The 24,280-nt window shown below is 44.3% G+C and overlaps 1 protein-coding gene across 1 annotated transcript in view; it reads left to right on the plus strand.

Annotated features, from left to right (window-relative positions):
• The first annotated feature begins 9,950 nt into the window (after window positions 1-9,950).
• Window positions 9,951-24,280, plus strand: part of NAB2 (NGFI-A binding protein 2) — a 29,396-nt gene continuing 15,066 nt past the window's right edge. The window contains exons 1-3 of the mRNA XM_063434571.1: window positions 9,951-10,069; window positions 16,627-17,422; window positions 23,101-23,234. Of these exons, the coding sequence (XP_063290641.1) occupies window positions 9,951-10,069; window positions 16,627-17,422; window positions 23,101-23,234 (1,049 nt within the window). The remainder of the gene's footprint in view (window positions 10,070-16,626; window positions 17,423-23,100; window positions 23,235-24,280) is intronic.

Raw genomic sequence — 24,280 nt, forward strand, 5'->3', positions numbered from 1 at the left:
TTAAAAACATTGCTCGCATCCACCCCTTTCTCACGCAAGATGCTGCCAAGGAGTTTGTTCATGCTCTGATAATCTCTTGCATGGATTACTGTAATTCTCTCCTAGTTGGTCTCCCCAGAAGCCAAACTGCTCCGCTACAATCAGTAATGAATGCTGCCGCCAGGCTGATCTTTCTCACCTGTTGCTCCTCCCTTACCTCACCCATCTGTCGATCCTTACACTGGCTTCCTAAATCTTGTAGTTGTCAATTAAAAATACTAACCCTTACCTATAAAGCTCTAACCAACTCTAGCTCCTCTTACATTTCTTCACTGATTAATAGATATGCCCCTTCTCGGTCTCTCCGCTCTTCCGGTGACCTTCTCCTGCGCTTCTCCTGCGCTTGCAGGACTTCTCCTGGGTGGCTCCCTTAATTTGGAACAGCCTGCCTACCCCCATCAGACTATCCCATAGTCTTCATTTTTTATTAAAAAGTCCCTCAAAACACATCTGTTAGAAATGTTAATGGACTCCCTGAGTAACTTATCTGTACCTATCCACGTCTGTCTCTTTCTCTCCTAAAGAGCCATACTCCACTCTCACCTCCAGTTCTGCTACTTTTCCACCTTGTTTGGTGGCTGTCACCCTTGCTGCCCTGTTGTGTATTTGTACCCCCACCACCTCTAGACTGTAAACTAGCGCCCTCATCTACCTATTATTCCTGTATCACTGTGTAATTGTATAATTTATTGTAAATGTATGCCCCATAATATTGTAAAGCAAATTAGTTGGTGCTTTATAAATATCAATAATAATAATAATATGGAAATGTAAAGTGTATCAGATCTAAAAATTATTTTATGGCTGAGAGTTCTAGGTCACTACTAAACAAGAGACCTCGTCACCTTACTCACCCCATCAAAATAGTACTGCTGAGAAAAACTGGAGAACATTATTTGAAATAAAAACTCATCAGAGACCCCACTCCCTCTAGAGTCTAAGCTTGTTTGAGCAGGGCCTTTAATACCCTCTGATCCTGTGTGTCCAGCTCGTCTTGTTGCAATAAAATGTCTGTTAGTCCACCTATTGTACAGCGCTAAGGAATTTGTTGGCGCTTTATAAATAATAATATTATTGTACAAAACAAAAGCTATAAATTTAAGGCTCATTGCAATACTACACAAATAGGTGAAATGCACAAAAAAAAAACTGTCCTTCAGATTACATATTTCTGTAGTGTTTTGTAGCATTTTTCTTGCATCTATATAGTTAAATCATATTATTTACTGGTCAGTTGGTTATATCAGCACTGAAATGGTTATTATGATGGCTAGTTGTGCCACTGCATTGTGTTGCTGTGATAGAAGCTTTCTATTTAGCCCTCCCCCCAAGTCCTCCTACACAGACCCTGACTTGCTTAGAGCGTTTTATTGCAATGTGTATGTGGGTGGAAAATAGCAGTAAGAGCACTGCAACCTCAGGCAGGGCAGAGACCAGAGCAAAGCGGAGAAGGAGAAGAAAAAGCAAGATACAAGATAGCAGATGTAAAGCAAAAAAGAAATATAAAAACAATCTAGGTAATTAGAGAATGAGTGAGAACAATTTGAACTAGATACCAATGGTCAAAAGACAGATTAGGTTGCAAGGCTCAATAAAGATACATTGACAGAACGTTGAAGAGAGAAATATTCAGTAACAGCTAACAAGACAAACAGGATAACTACAATCATTTGCAGCACAGGCTCTGTTTACACTGGCATTTAATTTTGTGGTTGAGATTTCTTCAGGGTTTTTTTTTTCGGGAAGTGGTTTGACTTCGACATTCAAACAAAGATTACCTTCCTTCATGGCGGAGAGAGTTTGCAGGTCAGACGAACTGAAGAGGAATCCCAAACCAAGGCAAGTAAGTTGGAAAATGGGGCAGATATGGTTACATTGATTTGTTTGTTTATATGTTTAGGAAGGCATATCAACCAATGAGTTAACCCAGGGGTGGGGAACCTTCGGCTCTCCAGATGTTTTGGACTACACCTCCCATTATGCTTTGCCAGCATTATGTGTGTAAGAGCATTATGGGGGATGTAGTCCACAACATCTGGAGAGCCGAAGGTTGCCTATCCCTGAGTTAACCTCTTTACCCTGAATCATCTCCTCTTTGTTTTAACTAATCCCAGCTTCAAGTCACCTGTTTAATTTGAATAATGTTATAGACATATCATTGTTACACCTAGCAATCCATTTTTACTTTGAATAGAATGCACTTAACCCTTTGCGTATTTTTACTTTTTAGATTGTGAACTTGTCGGATCAAGGTCCTCACGGTTTCTTGTCCCAGAAAATGAAAATAATAACTTTTATGTCTTTTTAAAATGGTTCTAATATGACCATGAATTGCGAGACAGATTTTTTTTATTTTTCCCTTTGAAAAAAGGACAAGTCTAAAAAATGTACAGTTAGTATTAGAGAAAAACATGGGGTCATCCAAGATGGTTATTCTCAAAGACAGTCTTAACAGTAACTTGTAATATATGTATATTTAACAAAGATATATAATACATTTACAAAAAATGTTACTGAAAATCAGTGTTCAAGTTTCCTTCTCCCATTTAGAGTTTTGTGCATTTAGAAGACTTGCGTGTATCCTGTTAAGGTTTGTGCTAGTGTGGTGCTGAGACAGAGCATCTCAGCAGTGACGTGATTATTTGGAACTTAAACTGAAATAAACAGGCAAGACAATCAACTTGAATTGTTAATGGTAAACTGAAAAGTAAACAAATAATGTAAAAACAAGACAGCAACATAACTTTTAAAGGGACACTATAGTCACCTGAACAACTTTAGCTTAATGAAGCAGTTTTGGTGTATAGACCATGCCCCTGCAGCCTCACTGCTCAATTCTCTGCCATTTAGGAGTTAAATCCCTTTGTTTATGAACCCTAGTCACACCTCCCTGCATGTGACTTACACAGCCTTCCTAAACACTTCCTGTAAAGAGAGCCCTATTTAGGCTTTCTTTATTGCAAGTTCTGTTTAATTAAGATTTTCTGATCCCCTGCTATGTTAATAGCTTGCTAGATCCTGCAAAAGCCTCCTGTATGTGATCAAAGTTCAATTTAGAGATTGAGATACAACTATTTAAGGTAAATTACATCTGCATGAAAGTTAAACCAGTTTTTTTCTTCATGCAGGCTCTGTCAATCATAGCCAGGGGAGGTGTGGCTAGGGCTGCATAAACAAAAACAAAGTGATTTAACTCCTAAATGATAGTGAATTGAGCATTGAAATTGCAGGGGAATGATCTATACCAGGCATAGGCAACCTTTGGCACTCCAGATGTTTTGGACTACACCTCCCATGATGTTTTGCTAGCATTTTGGTTGTGAGAGCATTATGGGGGATGTAGTCCACAACATCTGGAGTGCCGAAGGTTGCCTATCCCTGATCTATACACTAAAACTGCTTTATTTAGCTAAAGTAATTTAGGTGACTATAGTGTTCCTTTAACATGGACAGGGGTGTAATCAGGGGCAGGGCTGTTCTGATAAATTTTAGTTGACTTACCAGTGGCAATTCTTGTAACTAAAATGTAATATAGGACAAGAACAATGTATCTTATTTACTCAGACTGATTCCTAAACATATTTATAGTGATTTATAGACACATTACTGTGAGTATTATGGCGGTGGAGCTCTGCTATACACTAAGGCACATCAACTATATGGAGCTCCTAGAAAAGAGGGACAGAGGGATTTGGGCCCCAAATAGGGACTGGGCCTTCTAAATCACATTCACTGCAAATTGAGCCCTTGGTTTATGCTGCCTGCTTGCAGGGCCGCCACCAGAAATTTTGGGGCCCCTAACTCAGCTCAGGGTCTGGGCCCCCTGGGGCCCGCCTCCAATCCCGCCCACAGGGTCCGCCTCCAAATCCCGCCCACAGGAATACACACAGACACAAAAACACACACTGATACAAAAGGACACAGACACACACACACACACAAAAATACATACTAACAGACACACATACTGAAACAGAAATACACGCATATAGGCATACGTACTGACACACACATACTGAGACATACACACATATACAGACACACAGGCATACATAGTGACAGATAGACACATACTAACATACATACATACAGACACACATGCATGAGGACTTACACACACATACACCGACATCACATACATACACACAGACATACATTAATTCATACTGGCATACATACATATAGACATACTGACATACTGACATACACACACAGACAGTCACAGACATTCTGACATACACACAGACATTCTGACATACATACAGACATACTAACATACACACAGACATTCTGACATACACACAGACATACTGACATACGTACAGACATACTGACATACAGACATTCTTACATACATACTGACATACGTACAGACATACTGACATACGTACAGACATTCTGACATACACACAGACATACTGACATACACACAGACATTCTAACATACATACAGACATTCTAACATACACACAGACATTCTAACATACACACAGACATTCTAACATACACACAGACATTCTAACATACATACAGACATTCTAACATACACACAGACATTCTAACATACATACAGACATTCTAACATACACACAGACATTCTAACATACATACAGACATTCTAACATACATACAGACATTCTAACATACACACAGACATTCTAACATACACACAGACATTCTAACATACATACAGACATTCTAACATACACACAGACATTCTAACATACATACAGACATTCTAACATACATACAGACATTCTGACATACACACAGACATTCTGACATACACACAGACATTCTGACATACACACAGACATTCTAACATACACACAGACATTCTAACATACATACAGACATTCTAACATACACACAGACATTCTAACATACATACAGACATTCTAACATACATACAGACATTCTAACATACATACAGACATTCTGACATACACACAGACATTCTAACATACACACAGACATACTGACATACACACAGACATACGGACATACACACAGACATTCTGACATACACACAGACATTCTAACATACACACAGACATTCTAACGTACATATAGACATTCTGACATACACACAGACATTCTGACATACACACAGACATACATACACAAATACAGCTAATTTTTCTTACCTTTTTTTGCAGGTGGAAGGCTGTGGCTGATGGGAGTCGGCGTGGCTCCTGCGGGCTGCAGGCCTGTCCTTCTTGCCTCCCGCGCGGTGCTGAGGGGAGGGGAGGGGAGGGAGCTGGGAGGAAGTGACGGCCACTTCCTCCCAGCAGTACTTTGCGTTTGGGATTTTTTTTAAGGGGCCCGGTCGCGCTATTGCACGGCCGCAGCGCTAACCGGGCCCCTGAAGATACAGGGCCCATGGGGTGGCCCTAAGTGAGTGGGCCACCCGATGGGCCCCATCAGCATGCGCTACACGTGGGGCCCGGGCGGCCGGGCCCCCCAGGGCCGCCGGGCCCGTGACAACTGTTATGGTTGTCACCCCCTGATGGCGGCCCTGCCTGCTTGTATAGAAGCAAGCTCTTTTTTAATGACAGGTCAGAGGTCTGTAGGCCAAAGGAGGTTGAAAACAAACAACCAAGCAGCTCTGGCAACTGTGAAAGCAGAAAGGCAGATCTTAAAGTGTACTAATCAGGCATCTTCCCTTCGTCTGCCACATTTTTGTCTTAACCAAAGAACTAAAGTTACCTGCGCTCTCTCCTTAATCCCTATGTATATTTAAACAAATGGAGGTAATTTAGTTACTCCAATGGCCACTGGAAGGAATGACCGCCTGCCAACGTCAAGGCAGACCCCCCTAGACGGGTCCTACACGGACCTTTCACCTTGCTTCCTTGAGCTTCTGGCAAAGATATCTCTAAAGAGACAGAAATGTTTAAAGGACCCGTCTAGGGGGGGGTCTGCCTTGAAGTTGACAAGCGGGCATTCCCTCCAGTGGCCATTGGAGTAACTAAATCACCTCCATTTGTTTAAATATACATAGGGATTAAGGAGAGAGCGCAGGTAACTTTTTTTTCTTTGGTTTTTACTATATATTGGGGCTGATGTGTACTGTGGTTGTTGCTGCCGCCCAGGAGTGATGGGAGTGAGCGCAGAACTTTTATTTTTGTATTCACATTTTTGTCTTCTCAACGTTTTTGCAAAGTTATACATAAGGCAAAGTAGCGACTACGTTTCCTCATGTATAAACTGCAGGTTGACAAAAGTTGACAAAGAGTGGAGCTTTAGTGATGCTCCAAGCCTACAGTCAACTTTATCATTGGCTGTCTATGTGTATACTCACCTTCCCCCAGTGGCTCGTCACGGATCCTCATTGTTGACTCTTACACAATTGCTAGACTCAACTGAGGTCTGCTGAAGCCCATCATGGTACTGGGTATGCGTGTGAGATGACACACATGGCCAGGGAGGGGCAGAAAATACTATTTCCGTGTTAAACTTTCTAAGATGGCGGAGCCAAGAAAGTAGATCCTGCAGGACCGGAACAACTGTAAAAAAGAACAGGCAAAGGGCAGGGAGCCAGAGTAAGGGATCCCTCACTATTGTTTCTACATTAGCCCCAGCACCACAGATGGAATGGATTTCTTCTTGGGACTCTTTAGCATTAAAAAAACAAAACAAAAAAATTGTTTAATGCTGAATGGAAGGACCTGCCAGGGTATTCCTGATGTTGTAACCACTTCACTAAGATAAAGCAGCTCTGGTACCCACAGTTTAAGGGTTTAAGTTACCTCCAGATTTAATTATTGGGTTACAAAAGTATATGCTAACATTGCTTAAGGAATATTAATTTAACCAATACATGTCATCATAGGATTGAGAAACTGCCAACCCATTTTATTTCTAGACATTAGTTATTCTTATTTATAGACAAAAAAAAATTCTTTATATTTTGTGTCATTTTGTTCATATGATATCTTAGGCAAGAAAACAAACACTTAATGTTAGTGTGTCCTGGGATTTATGTAGGAAGGTGAAATCAACGCTTGGGCCTTGGGCTTTCCACACCCTGACTGTAATTCCAAGTATTGCTACGTAGGTGGTTGTATTTCTTTTTTTTTTTACTCCTCTGCAAGAGATGTTCTTTTCCGGAAAAATAACAATAGGTTCTATTGATGTAATTAGAGTTGAAATATATTTTATAATTGCCACCTGGAAAAACTATTTTAATTTTTTTTTTTTAATTCTTTATTTTTACTTGTGCGTGAAATAACAATAAAGCGTGCGGAGCCACGACAGCTTCTGCAGGCGGTTTGTCAGCATTTCAACATGTGGCAGTTTATACAGCACAATTTTTTGTTTTAAAACATGAAAATGACAGGATATAAAAATGGCAGAGAATAACAGTGTAGCGGAGAGCTGATATCCCACAGCTATTCTCCACTGACGATCCCAGGAAGGCTCAGGAACAAGGCAATAGTAGATCCATAGGTAGAGTTTCCAGCAGGCAAAGTAACACAGCGATATCCCCACAGCAATCCCAATAACTGGACGACACACAGTTTCAGGAACAGAACTGCTGGCTGGTACATCCAGCCTGCCTTTTATTACAACTGTACACAGACAAGCCACACCCAGGGGGAGGCATAAAACAACCAATGGTATCTTGGGTACAACCCACACATCCCCTCCCCTTAGTGTGACACATAATCCCATTATTGTACAGTTTCAAACATAACTTTTACACCATATTCATAACTTCTATAATATTTGTGCTACAAACATAAAACATGCATTTTCAGACTCAGCAGCCTTTAATTAGTAATTCTCTCAAAAATCGTCCCAATCCCTCCAGCAGATCAAAAGTTAGCTGGAGGTCCCTTTATGACCGACCGCACACACATTTTCCTGCCCAAAATAGTTCCATAGATTTGAGCTGTGCGGTCGGTCAATTCCTGGCATAAAAATGTCTAAGTCCCGTTCGAAGTGCGGCCGGTACTTCGACGTTAGTCGAAGTGTCGAAGTGGAGTCGATGGTACAGGTCGGCGATGTTCGTAGTTAAAATGGCCGCCGCCACGTGGTCCTTTGTTCGATGCCGTGCACTTCGACGACTTCGACAGCTTCGACGGTTACTTCGGCACTTCAGCGGTATCCGAAGTGCCCATTTGAAATAGCACCACTGCCCTGAGGTAATCCAAGGGCCAGGCACAGTGTTTGTCTTTAGGGCCAGGGTAGGGTAGATGAGGGCAATCCATAATACAGGGAGGACAGCCACAATAGGGTTCCGCTACAAACAGGTTATAAGACATCCGCAGTTTGCAATAAACGTGCTAGGCTACATGTGTATACAACATTCTCGCTTAGTGTTATGGTTAGGTATGCAGCCCTGCATGTTATGAGAGGGAAGACGTTTGCACCTAGGTCACCATTACGGCAGATCAAGGTCTTGCTTTGTTAATTCTATTTGTCGCGTGAAGTCTTGCTGCTATATGGTTGCGTTGTGCTAGTTTGTGCGTTTCATGTGATGTAGTGACACCTATGTGGGTGCGTGTTCATGAGTGCCGTGCAGATTTTGTGTACATATGGTCACCATATAAAACAAGCTATGTACTAGTATGCAGGTTAGAGCTAGGTAGGTCGCTGTAAAAGTCCTGTGACCCTTGTGTATCAGGGGTTACTCGAGCTTCCTCTGTGGGAGAGGGCAGGCTTCATGGTGGTCCCAAGACCGCATCAATAAAGGGAGTCCCATGTTTAGCCTATATCTGCTCTGCTTGTTTCGTGATTTGCTTGGAGCGAACTTCCATCAGAGTAGGTATTCTAGCATAGTCCATCCATGCAGTTCTCTGGGTTCCCTGCAATAGCAGCCATGTGTTGTTGAGCCTGCCGCTTTCAATCATCTGGGGGCTGTTGTCAGGTATGGCTGGGAGCTTGCTGTCTTTTAGCTGTGGGGGTATATAAGGGTTTTTCTGCCTCACCATGTTGCAGGATCGGGATGTTGGAGCCCCGTTGTCCGTTAGGAGCATGGTAAGGGAGCAGGTTCTCCCCTTGCTTCCCGCGCACATTGCGTCCGCCATCTTGGGCGCTGCACTTGGACCCCTTGGCTCGTTGTGTGATGGTGTGTGCAGGGCCACAGGGTGGGGACCGGGATCACCCCCACTGGTCCAGAGGGGGGGGGACGGGTCCGGAGCCACCTGGGTATGTGCCTCAGGCTGGGTTCTGTGTTGCAGGATAGTGGGGCAGCGGCCGTCCGCCCCACTCACCGCCGGAGAAGGCCTCGCCTGGGGCAATGAGATTATCTCCGCCCGGGGACTGTAGCCCGTTGAGCCAACCTCACCCTGGATCCAGCAGTCCCTGTGCTCTAGGTGTCTTCGCTGGTGGTCGGTTTTAAAGCAGTTAATCATGCTTATTTAGTTTTATTGTCACTTTTTTGCAGGAGCTGTGCTTGTGTGCGACCGTCCAGCTCGGCGGTCCGGCCCCGCCCCCCGAAAAACTATTTTTTTATACACTACATAAATATGTCCAGAAAATAATGAAAGCTTTTAAGCTGCAGGAGATTTTATATCTAAGACTAAATACAAGAAACAGCACATTGCTTTTTCTAGATATAAAGTATAATTTTGTGTCTAAGAACCATCTACCTCTACAAAAACAAAAGACACAGATTTGATTAGAACTGTGAGAACAGGCAAATAATCCGTAGCTTGCCCTTTGGTTAGTGTTTGTTCTCATGTCTTATATAGGTTTTAAAACGGCACTGTCAACCCCCTTCCTCACTCATATTGACTGTGTGGGAGTTTTATTGAAATTCCAACCCAGTCAAGATACAAGACTACTTTGGTACTTAGGTACTACTTTGTCTCAATATTTCCCCTACGCCTGACACCTTTAGACACTGGGCGACTAGAAGTGACAGCTGAAGATAATTGGCTTTATCTATGAATCCTGCGGTCATGTGGGATTCTCCAAAGACCTCAAGACGCAGTGACATCTGCTCCTGGCAGCTGAAGCACCAAGAGCTAGAGAGGGTCCACCAGAAGAAGAAGGCGGTGACCGCAAGGGGCAGGTTCAGGTAAGTAGAACTCATTTGCCTGCTCTCTCCCTGGCCATTGGATCCCCAGTGGCAAGGTCAACATTGTTTTTTGGGGAAATTTCCCAGATGGTGACAGTGCTGCTTTAAAAGGGACAGCTTATTGTATTTGTTCTGGTGAGTATAATCAGTCCCATCAGGATTGTGTGTGCGTGTGTGTGTGAACACAAAATTGGCACAAAGTCATGAAAAGAATGACAAACGGGATAAAATGGGCAAAAAGAGAAAGAAAGATGTGGCAAGATGCACAAAGGGGGCAAAAGGATGGGTAAGAGGGGCAGATGGGGGGGATATTAGACAGACAGGTGGAGACAAATTTTGACAGTCAGGTGAAGACAAATTCTGTATAGACAAAAATCATTGCTCTGGCCAGGTGCACAAGGGATGCAATATCACCTGATGATTATTCCAGTCTTCTTTTAGCTGCAACTAATACCCCTCTATGTGCAATGTCAAATTTTCCAAGTCTGAATTACCCTTTTGACTTAGAAATACGTAATCATATGTAAATAGCAAAGATAAAATGTATGAGGACATGTTCACTGCAATACAAGAATTAAAAGTTCTGATTTCTTAGCTTGTACCCTTATGGGAATGATCAAGCTGATCAGGTGATAGCACTCTGGTTGGTATGCCTGGCTCCAACTAGTGTTCTGCTAATTCAGACATGTGGTGCATACACAAGAATCTTCTGGAAAGGCACTGGATTTCTTTGCATCAAGCACCCTATACTAGCTAGATCAAAGCAGTATACCCAGCACCTTTCATAGAATGCACACTGAGAGTTTTGCAGGGTTCAGAAAAACGATAAACATTAAGTACTCTCTTAACCCTATTTGCTTTCTTAAAGGAACACTCTGTGGTGGAATAGCTGCCTGTTCGTGAATCGCCCTTCTCTTTTACATCTGTTTCCCCTGTATGTTCGTTTATTGTGCCCGCTTCCTAACATTCTAAATGAGGTGTTGGGGTGGTCCCCGTTCGGGAGGTGAATGAATTCCCTTCGTGGAAGCACTCCCGAACGGGGACCACCCCAACACCTCATTTAGAATGTTAGGTTAGAATGTTCACACCTCGCAATATAAGTGTCAAAACCGCAAACTGCAAGGGAAACAATTAATGATTGCTTCCCTGGGTGGCCGCCATTCGTACAGTCGAACGCCACCAGGGGGAGTATTCGTTGATTGTTTCCCGCCTCGTTCATTCCCGAACAAGGGCTTCCCCGGTGCCTCATTAGAACGTTCACACCAATTAATCAGAACGTTCGCACTCACAACATAGGTGTGAAACCGCAAGGGAAGTAATTAATAAGTGCTTCCATGGGTGGCCGCCATTTGTATAGACAAACGCCAGCTAGGGGGAGCATTCATACCCCGAAAGAAGACGCTTTCCTTGACTGGGTTTCACACCAGGACCTCGCCACTGGAGACTAGTCGATCGAGGGGCAAAGGCGAGGGTCCCTGAGATTGGTTGTGGGCACTTTTGGGGCACTGGCGAGTTTGGCGGGCTCTCATGAGCCTTAGGGACAAAGGGACCAGCTCTCTTCCCGCCGGCGGGCTTTTCTGTGCCTGGGAGACAAAGGGACCGTCCCTTTTTCCCGCGCTTAGACTTCCAGGCACAGAGGCTCTTGGGAAGAAAACCCCTGGTGGTTGGTGTAGGGAACCCAGGTGGACTTAGTGGTTGGATTTGGGGACAAAACAAATGTCTCTTCCCGAGGGGGAGGAGCTGGGATGTGTCCTTGTATGTTTGTGTGGAAAACCCCTTGCACGGCGTTAAAAGTGGGCGATACATTCGACTAAAAAAGGCCTGATGAGGGGGACTACTTAACACACCACTCCTATCTGGTGGCACATTAGATTACAAGCGCAGTGCCCCAAATTTGAAGTAGGAGGACCGACCAAGCATCTTTTTCCATCTCCTGGTTCCTAAAATCGATGCCATATACACGTCCCCTGATAGGGGACGTAACAGGGATTAAACTGATAGGAATAGTACTACTTATTCCTTATAATAACGCAGAGAGAGGCAATGCAGAGAGAGGAGTCTGAAGAAGAGGAGTCAGAGGAGGAAGGTGGCTTTGAGGAGGTGGAAGACCAAACACAGCAAGCGACATGTCCTTGCCGGCGTGGTCGTGGGAGGAGGAGGATTACATTCACATCTTCCCCTGTTAGATTCCCGTTGTGCTGTGACATCACCCTTATACGCTGTGTAAAGCATACTTTTTAATGGATTTTGGAACTGTTGCATCCTTTCCGACCTGCGGTAATTCGGTAACATTTCAGGCACTTTCTGCTTATACCGGGGGTCTAGTAGCGTGGACACCCAGTACAGGTCGTTCTCCTTCAGCCTTTTTATACGAGGGTCCCTCAACAGGCACGACAGCATGAAAGACCCCATTTGCACAAGGTTGGATGCCTAGCTACTCATGTCCCGTTCCTCGTCCGCAGTGATCTCACTGAAGGTATGTTCTTCCCCCCAGCCACGTGCAACACCACGGGTACCAGATAGGTGACGAGCACCCTGGGATGCCTGTTGTGGTTGGTCTTCCTCAAAGCCACAAAGCCTTCCTCTGACTCCTCTTCCTCACAATCCTCTTCCAGCGTTGCCGCAGGTCCAGCAAGCGATGCTGATAAGGCTGTTTCTGGTGGTGATGGTGACCACAACTCTTCCTCTTCACGCTCATCTACGGCCTGATCCAGCACTCTTCGCAGGGCACGCTCCAGGAAGAAAACAAATGGTATGATGTCGCTGATGGTACCTTCGTTGCGACTGACTAGGTTTGTCACCTCCTCAAAAGGACGCATGAGCCTACAGGCATTGCGCATGATCGTCCAGTAACGTGGCAAAAAAATTCCCAGCTCTGCAGAGGCTGTCCTAGCACCCCGGTCATACAAATAGTCGTTAACGGCTTTTTCTTGTTGGAGCAGGCGGTCGAACATTAGGAGTGTTGAATTCCAACGTGTCGGGCTGTCGCAAATCAAGCGCCTCACTGGCATGTTGTTTCGGCGCTGGATATCTGAAAAGTGCGCCATGGCCGTGTAGGAACGCCTGAAATGGCCACACACCTTCCTGGACTGCTTCAGGACGTCCTGTAAGCCTGGGTACTTATGCACAAAGCATTGTACGATCAGATTACACACATGTGCCATGCACGGCACATGTGTCAACTTGCCCAAATTCAATGCCGCCAACAAATTTCTTCCGTTGTCACAAACTATTTTGCCGATCTCCAGTTGGTGTGGAGTCAGCCACTGATCCACCTGTGCGTTCAGGGCGGACAGGAGTGCTGGTCCGGTGTGACTCTCTGCTTTCAGGCAAGTCAACCCCAAGACGGCGTGACACTGCCGTATCCGGGATATGGAATAGAACCTGGGGAGCTGGGGGGGTGCCGTTGATGTGGAGCAAGACGCAGCAGCAGAAGAGGACTCAGCCGAGGAGGTTATGGAAGAGGATGGAGTAGGAGGAGTAGAGGAGGTGGCAGCAGGCCTTCCTGCAAGTCGTGGCGGTGTCACCAACTCCTCTGCAGAGCCACGCATTCCATGCTTGGCAGCCGTCAGCAGGTTTACCCAATGCGCAGTGTAGGTGATATACCTGCCCTGACCATGCTTTGCAGACCAGGTATCAGTGGTCAGATGGACCCTTGCCCCAACACTGTGTGCCAGACATGCCATTACTTCCTTTTGCACAATCTAGTACAGGTTGGGGATTGCCTTTTGTGCAAAGAAATTTCGGCCGGGTACATTCCACTGCGGTGTCCCAATAGTTAAAACATTTTGGAACGCCTCAGACTCCACCAGCTTGTATGGTAAAAGCTGGCAGGCTAAGAGTTCAGACAAGCCAGCTGTCAGACGCCGGGCAAGGGGGTGACTTTGTGACATTGGCTTCTTACGCTCAAACATGTCCTTGACAGACACCTGACTGTGGGCAGATGAGCAGGAACTGCTCAAGGCGAGAGACGGAGTGGCGGATGGTTCAGAGGGGGCAAGGAGGACAGCAGTGGTTGACGTGGCTGAAGATGCTGGACCAGGAGGAGGATGGCGACTTTGAGTTTGTGTGCTGCTTGTACTCATGTGTTGATCTTATAGGTGTTTGTGATGTGCGATCATGTGCCTTCGCAAAGCAGTTGTACCTAGGTGGGTGTTGGACTTCCCACGACTCAGTTTCTTTTGGCACAGGTTGCAAATGGCATCGCTGTTGTCAGAGGCAGACACACAAAAAAAATGCCACACTGCTCAGCTCTGCAATGACGGCATTCTGGTGGTGGCAACAGCATGCGTTGATTGGCGTGCTGTCTGGCTGACCCCAGGTGCCGATGCATGCTGTCTGACTGTGCCACTACCTCCCCCTGCTTCCAACTCGTCTCCTCCTCCTCTTTGTCTCCCCATCTGAACTTTCCCCCTGTTCTTCTTCTCTTCTAGTGGGCACCCACGTGACATCCACGGATGCATCGTCAACCTTACCCAAAAGCTTGTATCTGACAACTCAACAAAGGAAGCAGCAGCGGGTACAACATCATCATCATCACACCGTACGTCCATGTGTGTAATGCTGCCTGACTGAGACATATCCCTGTTATCTACATCCTTTGGCAATAATGGTTGCGCATCACTCATTTCTTCCAACTGATGTGTAAATAACTCCTCTGACAGATGAAGTGAAGCGGCTGTGGTGCTAGTGTTGGTGGTGGCGGCAGGCGGGCGAGTGGTAACTTCAGATGTGCCCGAAGCTAAGCTGGAGGAGGATGGTGCGTCAAGGTTCCGAACGGAAGCTGTAGAAGATTGGGTGTCCTGTGTTAGCCAGTCAACTATGTCCTCAGAACTTTTTGAGTTCAGGGTACGTGGCCTCTGAACACGGGGCAGTATTCTTGGGCCAAAGGGAATCACAGCACCATGACCACGACGGCCCCTGCGAGGTGGCCTGCCTCTGCCTGTCATTTTTTTTCGATTAGTGGTACTATGCGTGCAAGCTACTGTGACAACAGATATGAGTGGCACTGTGCACTGGCAGAAGTTGGCAGAGTAGACGCTGTAGACCTGACACACACGCTTGCCGACAACTAACTGCTATTCAATCTACTACAGTCAAAATTGTATTTTTTTTTTTTAAATGTACACTACTGTTACACCAGATATGAGTTGCACTGGTGTGACACTGTGCCCTGGCAAGCCCTGAAACGCACACATGTGAAGGTTCTGACTGCTATTATTTCACAGTCAAATTTCTAAGTTTTTTTTTAAATGTACACTACTGTTACACCAGATATGAGGCATTAATTCTCCAGATGAAATTATAATTTTGCCTCTTTATAAATGACTGGTAAGACCACATCTTGAGTATGCTGTGCAATTTTGGGTGTAGGAGAGCGATAGAAACTATTATGGGTACAACATACATCCGGGCAGCCAGGCCAGTAAAGGAAAATCTTTAAACTCCACATCAGCCATGAAAATCGTCGGGTGCTGGGGTGCAGGTGTGCAGGTGCAAGGCTTAATCCAGAGGGGGGGCAATTGTCCTGCCCCCCCATAGATGTGATAAATCTCAGAGTGAATGACAGAAAATTATTGGCAGATACATATCAGGTTACTCATGCTGTTTGTATCTACTCTCTAAGGCCTACTCGGAGTAGTTGTGAGTAAGAAAGATGCTTTACTGTTTGCACAGGCTCTCCCTACAGGAGTCCCCAATGCCCCCTATTTACATTACTTAAGTGAGAATCTGAAATAAAAGAGGAGTTGCTTTGCTGATAAACCCTTAGAATACTAAAAATATTTTAAAACTGGAAAGTTTATTTTTTAAAATACTAATATGATAGTATGCAATGTATCACGATATCTTTTTTAATATCATTATTAAAGGGAATCTCCAGTGCCAGGAAAACAATCCGTTTTCCTGGCACTGGAGGTTCCCTCTCGCTCCCACCCCCCAATCCCCAGTTACTGAAGGGGTGAAAACCCCTTCAGTCACCTGAGGCAGCGACGATGTCCCTCGTCGCTGTCTCCTCCTCCGCACCGCTCCTCCTTCTTACTCCATCGGCCAGTTGGCGAGACTGATCCCGCCCGCTGGACGAGGAGACCTAATGCGGCAATGCCGCGCATGCGCATTAGGTCTCCCCATAGGAAAGCATTGAAAACGAATTTCAATGCTTTCCTATGGGGATTTGAGCGATGCTGGAGGTCCTTACACAGCGTGAGGACGTCCAGCGAAGCTCTAGCACAGATAATCTGTACTATAGAGCAGGAAGTTCCCTCTAGTGGCTGTCTAGTAGACAGCCACTAGAGGGAACTTCCTGCTCTATAGCACAGATTATCTGTCTAGTAGACAGCCACTAGAGGTGGAGTTAACCCTGCAAGGTAATTATTGCAGTTTATAAAAAACTGCAATAATTACACTTGCAGGGTTAAGAGTAGTGGAAGTTGGCACCCAGACCACTCCAATGGGCAGAAGTGGTCTGGGTGCCTGGAGTGTCCCTTTAAATAATGTTTTTTTAATAAAGTAATAATGTATTCTAGTTTAATCTGATTTGATACTTTATTTTTCTGTAGGGCAAGCGCAGAACATACTTCACTTCCTCGTACTCTTGGTGAACTACAGCTCTACCGTGTTCTGCAGAGGGCCAATCTGCTTGGGTACTATGATACCTTCATCCAGCAGGGTGGTGATGATGTGCAGCAACTATGTGAAGCTGGAGAAGATGAGTTTCTGGAGATCATGTCTCTTGTTGGCATGGCAACAAAGCCATTGCATGTACGTCGACTACAAAAAGCCCTCAGAGACTGGGCAACCAACCCTGCACTATTTAACCAGCCAACATTGGGCAGTATCCCCATCAGCAACAGTATACCATTATTCAAAATATCTGAAACAGTGGGTAAGGTTGGGAGGCACAGCAATGGGCATCTCAATATCTCTGACAGTCATGGAAAGGGCCTCTCAGAAAAACACGAACAGAATGGAAAATACTCTCCTTCCCAGGTAGACAGGAGGTCCTGGATGTCTAACATTTCCCCGGAAGCAGATGAAGGAGATGATGAAGATGTTGATGATGAAGATGATGATAGGGGAACACAATATGCTCAACTTGGAGAAAGGCTAGAACCTGAAATGGTACAGGTAGTTTCAGAAAGTGTGGACAGGCTGATGAAAGGGCTGCCACGGGGAGATATGAGTGAGGCTCGATCCATGCTCAAACTAAATAAGAAAGTGGGCCGCTCACTGGGACATATCTTTCACATGAATGATGGAAGTCAGAGGAAGGAACGCGAGATTCGTAGGCACAGTGCTATTTATGGAAGGAGTGAATCCAAGAGACGTGAAGGAAAGAGACTCACACTACATGAGGTCAGAAATGATACCAACTAACTTTTAACCTATCTGGGGTGTCCTCCTCTCTCTAGGGTTATACAAATAAAAGTGACTTACTGAAAAGTTATTCATCATCTTATATAATCTAAACAGGAGTACCCATTGATGCAGAATATTGCCTATGCCGCTGCAGTGCAATGCATGCTTATCTAAAGTAATGGCCACTTTATCAAATGGGCAGCTACTCTGGACACATCATTGTCAGGGGCCCATTGTCAAACTGGCCTGAGGGACAGTGGATCAGTCTTACATTTTCTGCCCTACCACCAGATGGCACTGCAGTGCCCAAACAGCAGCTCTTCAAGGGCTCCTCTGCATCATGAAGGTAATTGTGATTTTGAATGCTTATTAAGTCGTATTGCATGTGAGTATCCAGTGTTCATTGGTACGTTCTCTTTTGTATTTATTGTGTCCACAAACATGTTAAAAGTAGCCATGTGTAGCATGTACATTCTATGCACACCATTTTAAACACTACCTTGAAATACATTTTTAACACTGACTTTAAAAAGGAAATAGGATTAGTTAGATTCCTTAAAATTAGGTAAGGCGAAAAGCAGATGCCCAGCTATTGTAGAACTAACATCTAGATGATATCCTCCCTCTCCCTTCAATGCTGGCAAAGCACATTGGGCGTTGCAGTTTTGCAGTAGGTAAGGATCTTCCTTTGGCCTGCCCCTGAACCTAATAATCCATCAAAATAGCAGAATGCCAGATCTGGTGGACATTTTATTTCCTTTGATTGTAACGCATGCTCCATCCATCAGTTGTATTCCTAGCACTATAGCTCCATGTGCCCCCCCCCACACCGCAATGCTTTCCTGTGGGGGTTTTACTGACGCTGGATGTTCTCATACTGAGCATGTGGACCAATATCAGTTAGGTGACCAAAAGTCTCCTAGCAAGCAGGAAGAACTTGACAACCACTGGTCTTAACCATGCAATGTAATCATTGCAGATATCAGAAACTACACTAATTAACATTGCAGGGTTAAGGGGAAAGGGACATTGCACCCAGACCACATCAATGAGATGAAGTGATCTGGGTGCCTATAGTGTGCCTTTAATAGTTTTATTGGTTTACATTATTTCACAATAAAAATATGTGTAGTACTGAACAAAAGACAACAATGAATATAGGTAGGAGCACACAACAAAGTATAGCCTGCAAAGATATGAGTCGGAATGGCCACTTTCCCTAGTGATCAAACATATGTACAACTTGAACTCATCAACTGCACACCAATTAGCAAAGATACAAATATTTGATATTTTTATATGTTATAATATTTTTATGCATATATATATATTTCTCCAAATAAGTGTATCATTAATTATTCATAAGGCAGTCAGAAGAAATTTATCAATATGATATATATATATATATATACAAACATTAGAAAACAATTCAAACTTAAACAAGTAGAATGCAAAAGACAAAACACAATTAAAAGACCACTATAGGCACCCAGACCACTTCAGCTCAATGAAGTGGTCTGGGTGCCTGGTCCCTCTAGTGTTAACCCTGCATAGAAACTGCAATGTTTACACTAGGGTTAATCCAGCCTCTAGTGGCTGTCTTACTGACAGCCGCTAGAGGCGCTTCCGTGCTTCTCACTTTGAAAATCACAGTGAGAAGACGCTGGACGTCCATAGGAAAGCATTGACAAATGCTTTCCTATGGGCAGTTTGAATGCGCGCGTGGCTCTTGCTGCGCATGCGCATTCGGCGCTGACGTCAGAAGGAGGAGGAGAGTTCCCCAGCGCTGAGGGAGCCCGGCGCTGGAGAAAGGTGTGTGTTTTAACACCTTCAACCCCCTTCAGCCCAGCAGGAGTGGGACCCTAAAGACCCTATAGTGCCAGGAAAATTAGTTTGCTTTTCTGGCACTATAGTGGTCCTTTAAGCAGACAGTGTGTACATCTAGGGTGCCCAAAAGGTAGATCCACAGATGTTGTAGAACTACAACTCCCATGATGCTTAGAATGCCAATAGAATGGCAAAGAATCCTGGAAGATGAAGTTTTAATACATTTGGGGATCTATCTTTTGGGCACCCCTTGTGTACATAGTGTTACCTCTTATGCTTATAACCAGGAAAAATAGACACACAACAACAGAACAAAGTACTTATAGTACTGAACAAAGACATATGAGAGAAAAAAAAACCACATTCTAATATATTGTCTGGTTGACAATTGAGATAAATATAATCCTCAAACATCTGCAGTGCAGAATGCTAGCTGTTTTTTCTGAAATGTGTTTCTCTGCCTTTTTTTCTTGGCTAGATGGTTGTAGACTACCCATGTTTTGTACATACATAGCTGTGGAGGGGCAACTTTTTGACTTTGGTCTAGTCCTGAATGACAGTCTTCTTATTTACACGTGATGTCCAGAGGTGTATTTACCGTGAGGCTGACAAGGCATTTGCCTTGGGCGGCATTTTCTATTAGTGAATGTGTTAGTACCGTATGTGTGCGTCTGTTAGTGAGTGTGTTAGTGTGTGTCTGTTAGAGAGTCTGTTAGTGTATATGCATGTTTGTGACTGTGTGTGTCCTTTAGTGAGAGTTTGTGTGTCTGTTAGTGTGTGTGTGTCTGTTAGTGAGTGTGTTAGTATGTGTGTATTTGTTAGTGTGTGTGTGTCTGTTAGTGAGCGTGTTAGTATGTGTGTCTGTTAGTGAGTGTGTATGCATGTCTGTTAGTGAGAGTGTATGCGTGTCTGTTAGTATGTGTGTATCTGTTAGTGTGTGTCTGTTAGTGAGTGTGTTAGTATGTGTGTCTGTTAGTGAGTGTGTTTGCATGTCTGTTAGTGAGAGTGTATGTATGTCTGTTAGTGAGTGTGTGTGTTAGCTAGTGTATGTGTGTCTGTCAGTGAATGTGTGTGTCTGACACGGAGTGTATATGTGTCTGTCAGTGAGTGTGTATGTGTATTTAGAAGGCGGGGCGGGGGAGGAGTGCCTGAGGTTTTTTTTTTAAAGTTTTTTTTTGTATTGTTTATTTTTGTTGTGCTTTCTTGTTACACATATGCTTGTGATGCCAACACAGTTATCACAAGCTTTCATACAATAGATATAAACATATATGCGGCATTTGAGAACATTGAAGTGCCTGAGCTTTGTCATGCCTAGAGCAGCACAAAACCAGGATACACCACTGGTGATGTCACAACACCACACAAAGGAACGCACTAGAATAAAAATGTGTCCTAGAGTCTCCTTCTACTTAGAAGATTATTCATTCTTTTCAAGGAGCCTACTTACTGCCACTTGTAATATTGCAAGGAATGAGGGCAGGAAGTGAAGAAAATGGATGAAAGTGGAACAAGGTAAATGTGGATATGAAAGAGAGAGAGTGTGGGATTATGGCATTATGAAGGAAATTGCTTAAAAAGATGGCTTTAACAGTGGTAAGAAAACGGACGCCTTGAGAAGAAATGAGGAGAAAAAGGGGACAGAGGGCATTCGAGGTGTGACTTGGGAGGGGAAACATTAATTTAAAGACAGGAAAACAGTAAATTAACATTTTATTGCTGACCTTGTGGAGAATATGATGGGAGCAGCAAGAAAGTATAATTGCGGACTCACTGGCTGACACTCAGTGGCGTAACTAGAAACCCCTGGGCCCCAGTGTGAAAATTTCCCTGGGGCCACCTGTATGTGTCTCATTTCCGCATGTGTCTCATTCCCTCCCCCCAGCCCCTCCATGTGTCTCATCCCCCCCAAGTGCCTCATTTCCTCCCCCAGCCCCTCCATGTAAAACCTTCCCTGCCCCCAAGCCCCTCCACATGTCTCATTCCCCCCAAGTCCCTTCATTTGTCTCATACCCCCCAAAGCCGCTACATGTGTCTCATTTCACCCACGAGCCACTCCATCTGTCTTTCTCCCCCCTCCACTCTTGCCCTTCATGTGTCTCTCTCTCTCCCCCCTGCAGCCCCTTCATTTCTCTCTCCCCCTCCCTTCCCCTGCAGCGACTCCATTTCTCTCCGGCCTCCACTCCCCTGCAGCTTCTCAATTTCTCTCTACTTTTCTCTCTACTCAATTTCCCACCCTTTCCCTGCAGCCCCTCCATTCCCCCTCCCCCCCTGCAGCCCCTCCATTTATCTCTCTCCCTTCCCCTGCAGACCTTTCTATTTCTCCCCCTCCCCTTGCCCTGCAGACCCTCCATTTATTCCTCCCTTCCCCTGCAGACCCTTCATTTCTCTCCCTTTCCCCCGCAGACCCTCCATTTCTCCTGCACACCCTCCATTTCTCCCCCTTCCCCTGCACACCATCCATTTCTTCCCTTAACCATGCAGATCCTCTATTTCTCCATTTTCCCTTTCCCCTGCAAACCCTCCATTTCTCCATTTCCCCCTGCCCCTGCAGACCCTCCATTTCTCCATTCCCCCTTCCCCTGCAGACCCTTTATTTCTCCATTCCCCCCTTCCCCTGCAGACCCTCTATTTCTCCATTCCCCCTTCCCTTGCAGACACTCCATTTCTCCCCCCCCGCAGACCCTCCATTTCTCCATTCCTCTCTTCCCTTGCACAACCTCCATTTCTCCCCCCCTTATTCTGCAGACCCTCCATTTCAACCCCCCCCACCTTCCCCTGCAGACCCGCCATTTCATCCCCCCTTCCCCTGCATACCCTCCATTTCTCCATTCCCCCCCTTACCTGAGTCTGACTGGAATTGCCCTCTCAGTGAGCACTTCCTGTTAGACCGCTCGGCCGCACTACACACAGCTGCAGGATGGGAGCAGCACAAAACTTTTAATGAGCAGAGCATTGTTTTTCGTTTTGGTTTGTTGGTTTGTTTTGGGGTGGATAGATACATTTCTATGTTTAGTAAACAGATTCTAGTACTTAGGAGAAAGATATACATTATATATATATATATATTTTTTTTTTTATTTTTATTTTTTTTTTCTTAGTTATTTTTTTAAATGAAAGGATCTGTTATGAAGTTTTACAAAAAAGCAACACAAATAATTTAGGGCAAAAGTGTAAAATGCAATTATTTTCAGTAGCACAGTCTGACTCTAAAAATAAAAAAAAATATCCCCAGTTGCCACATTGGGTGCAAATCTAAAGGGCATCACAATAAAACAAATAATTTTCCTCCTATCTGAAGCCAGATTTGGCACAATGTTGATTGAAGCAACAAAAAATAGCTGAACCTGAAAAAAAGAGTGGTTCCTACACGCGACTGTCCTGTATCAAAGCTCATAACCAACTGAGTGAGTCTGAAATGTCCAACAGCTGGTGGGAATATGATAGTGGTCTCGCAGCAGGTAGCGGAGACCATCTTGTAGCAAAATCACGGCGGAACCCCATTTCTGTTCTCTGGGAACCCCAGGGTTCTGCTGAACACTAATCACTCTGTTTCATGACTTCTAGAGAACATTTGGCAATAAGGTTCAAAATAGGGTTCAATGTTTTATACAAACCAAATGCAACAATGATTATAAAACTATTGTCAAAAGCATCCGCTAAAATAACAGAATTAAAAAAAAAAATGTAATCACATTATTTATTATATATGTACTTTATTGAACCAAGGTGATAATTCGGAAGTATTTATTGAATGTGACATTAATTGTTCTGCCTTCTTCGTTCCAGTCTTTGTAATCTCATAATTCTTAATTCCATTAACATCTTCTCCATTATCATATCTACAGCTTACAATAAATGAGGCAGCAGCACAGTGTTGTGTGAGGGACAATACACTACTTCTACGCAGAGTGGAGCTCTTCTCCCTAGCAAGGCAGGCAGCCCGGGAGAGCTCTTACCTTTCATCTCTCAAGGGTTCCAAGTAAGTAGAGATCACAACAGAAAAAGAACAATAAACCCTGGCGCGCCTGACAAAATACTGACTATACTGAGATAATACCATTGTTTTTAATAATGTGCATGTGTCTGGAATTTTTCAAACTTACAGAAAATGTAGCCAGGTGGGTTGGGGCCAGATTCAATATATCTGCAATAGGGGGGAAAAAACCCATTAACTTTCTCAATTTGCTGTCCTCTGCAGGGGACACAATGTGATTCACTAAAGTGAGAATCGTCATGAATTTAAAGTGAATTTCACATGTAAGGACAAGATAACTGAACTGGAAACATCTGTGCTTCTAGTAAGCTACTTTGGCCTTAAAATTAATATTCACTAAACATTCCTATCCGTTCTCAATTTAGTGAATAACTCTGACAGAAGAGCTCACTCAAACAAACCATGCATCAGCCATTAGATGTCTCTCCTTAGAAACCATAAACATGCTATTAGGCCTCCCAAATGTCCCGACTTTGGTGGAACAGTCCCAATTTTCAGGTCCTGTCCGCTGTCCCTACTCCTGTCGCTGTCTTGCTTTTGGGGACACCAGGGCCCCAGCAAACATATCTTGAGCACGTCTTCACCGAAACAGTGCTCCCTGCAAGACCTGCCCTCAGTGAGCTGGCCTGAATGATGGACAGGCAACCTGGGGTGCATGACCTGCCAGTAACGCGGTGGATCTGCCTCTTTCCCAGGCAGAGCCAGTGACACAATCGCGTCACTGGTGCGTCACCTTTACCTCCCTCACACTGTGCTATGGTAATGATGAGCGAAGAAAATAATTATAGAATAATTTCATTTTTCCTGTTGTACCCCATGACACAGTATACCAACATAGGGAAACCCCAAAATAATTTATACGCCATAGCACAAACAAATATTACTTATCTTTTTCATGACAAATGTCAAATGAACTTGTTCTGGTTTTGTACAGTCAGCATTTTTTTTTTTTACTAAATATATTTTTTATCTGAGGCAATCCCTGAGGCTATCATTAGCCCTTTGATAGTATTTCTGTGTAATGGATCCAT

The sequence above is a fragment of the Pelobates fuscus genome, chromosome 1 (assembly GCF_036172605.1).
Source record: "Pelobates fuscus isolate aPelFus1 chromosome 1, aPelFus1.pri, whole genome shotgun sequence".
Lineage (NCBI taxonomy): Eukaryota > Metazoa > Chordata > Amphibia > Anura > Pelobatidae > Pelobates > Pelobates fuscus.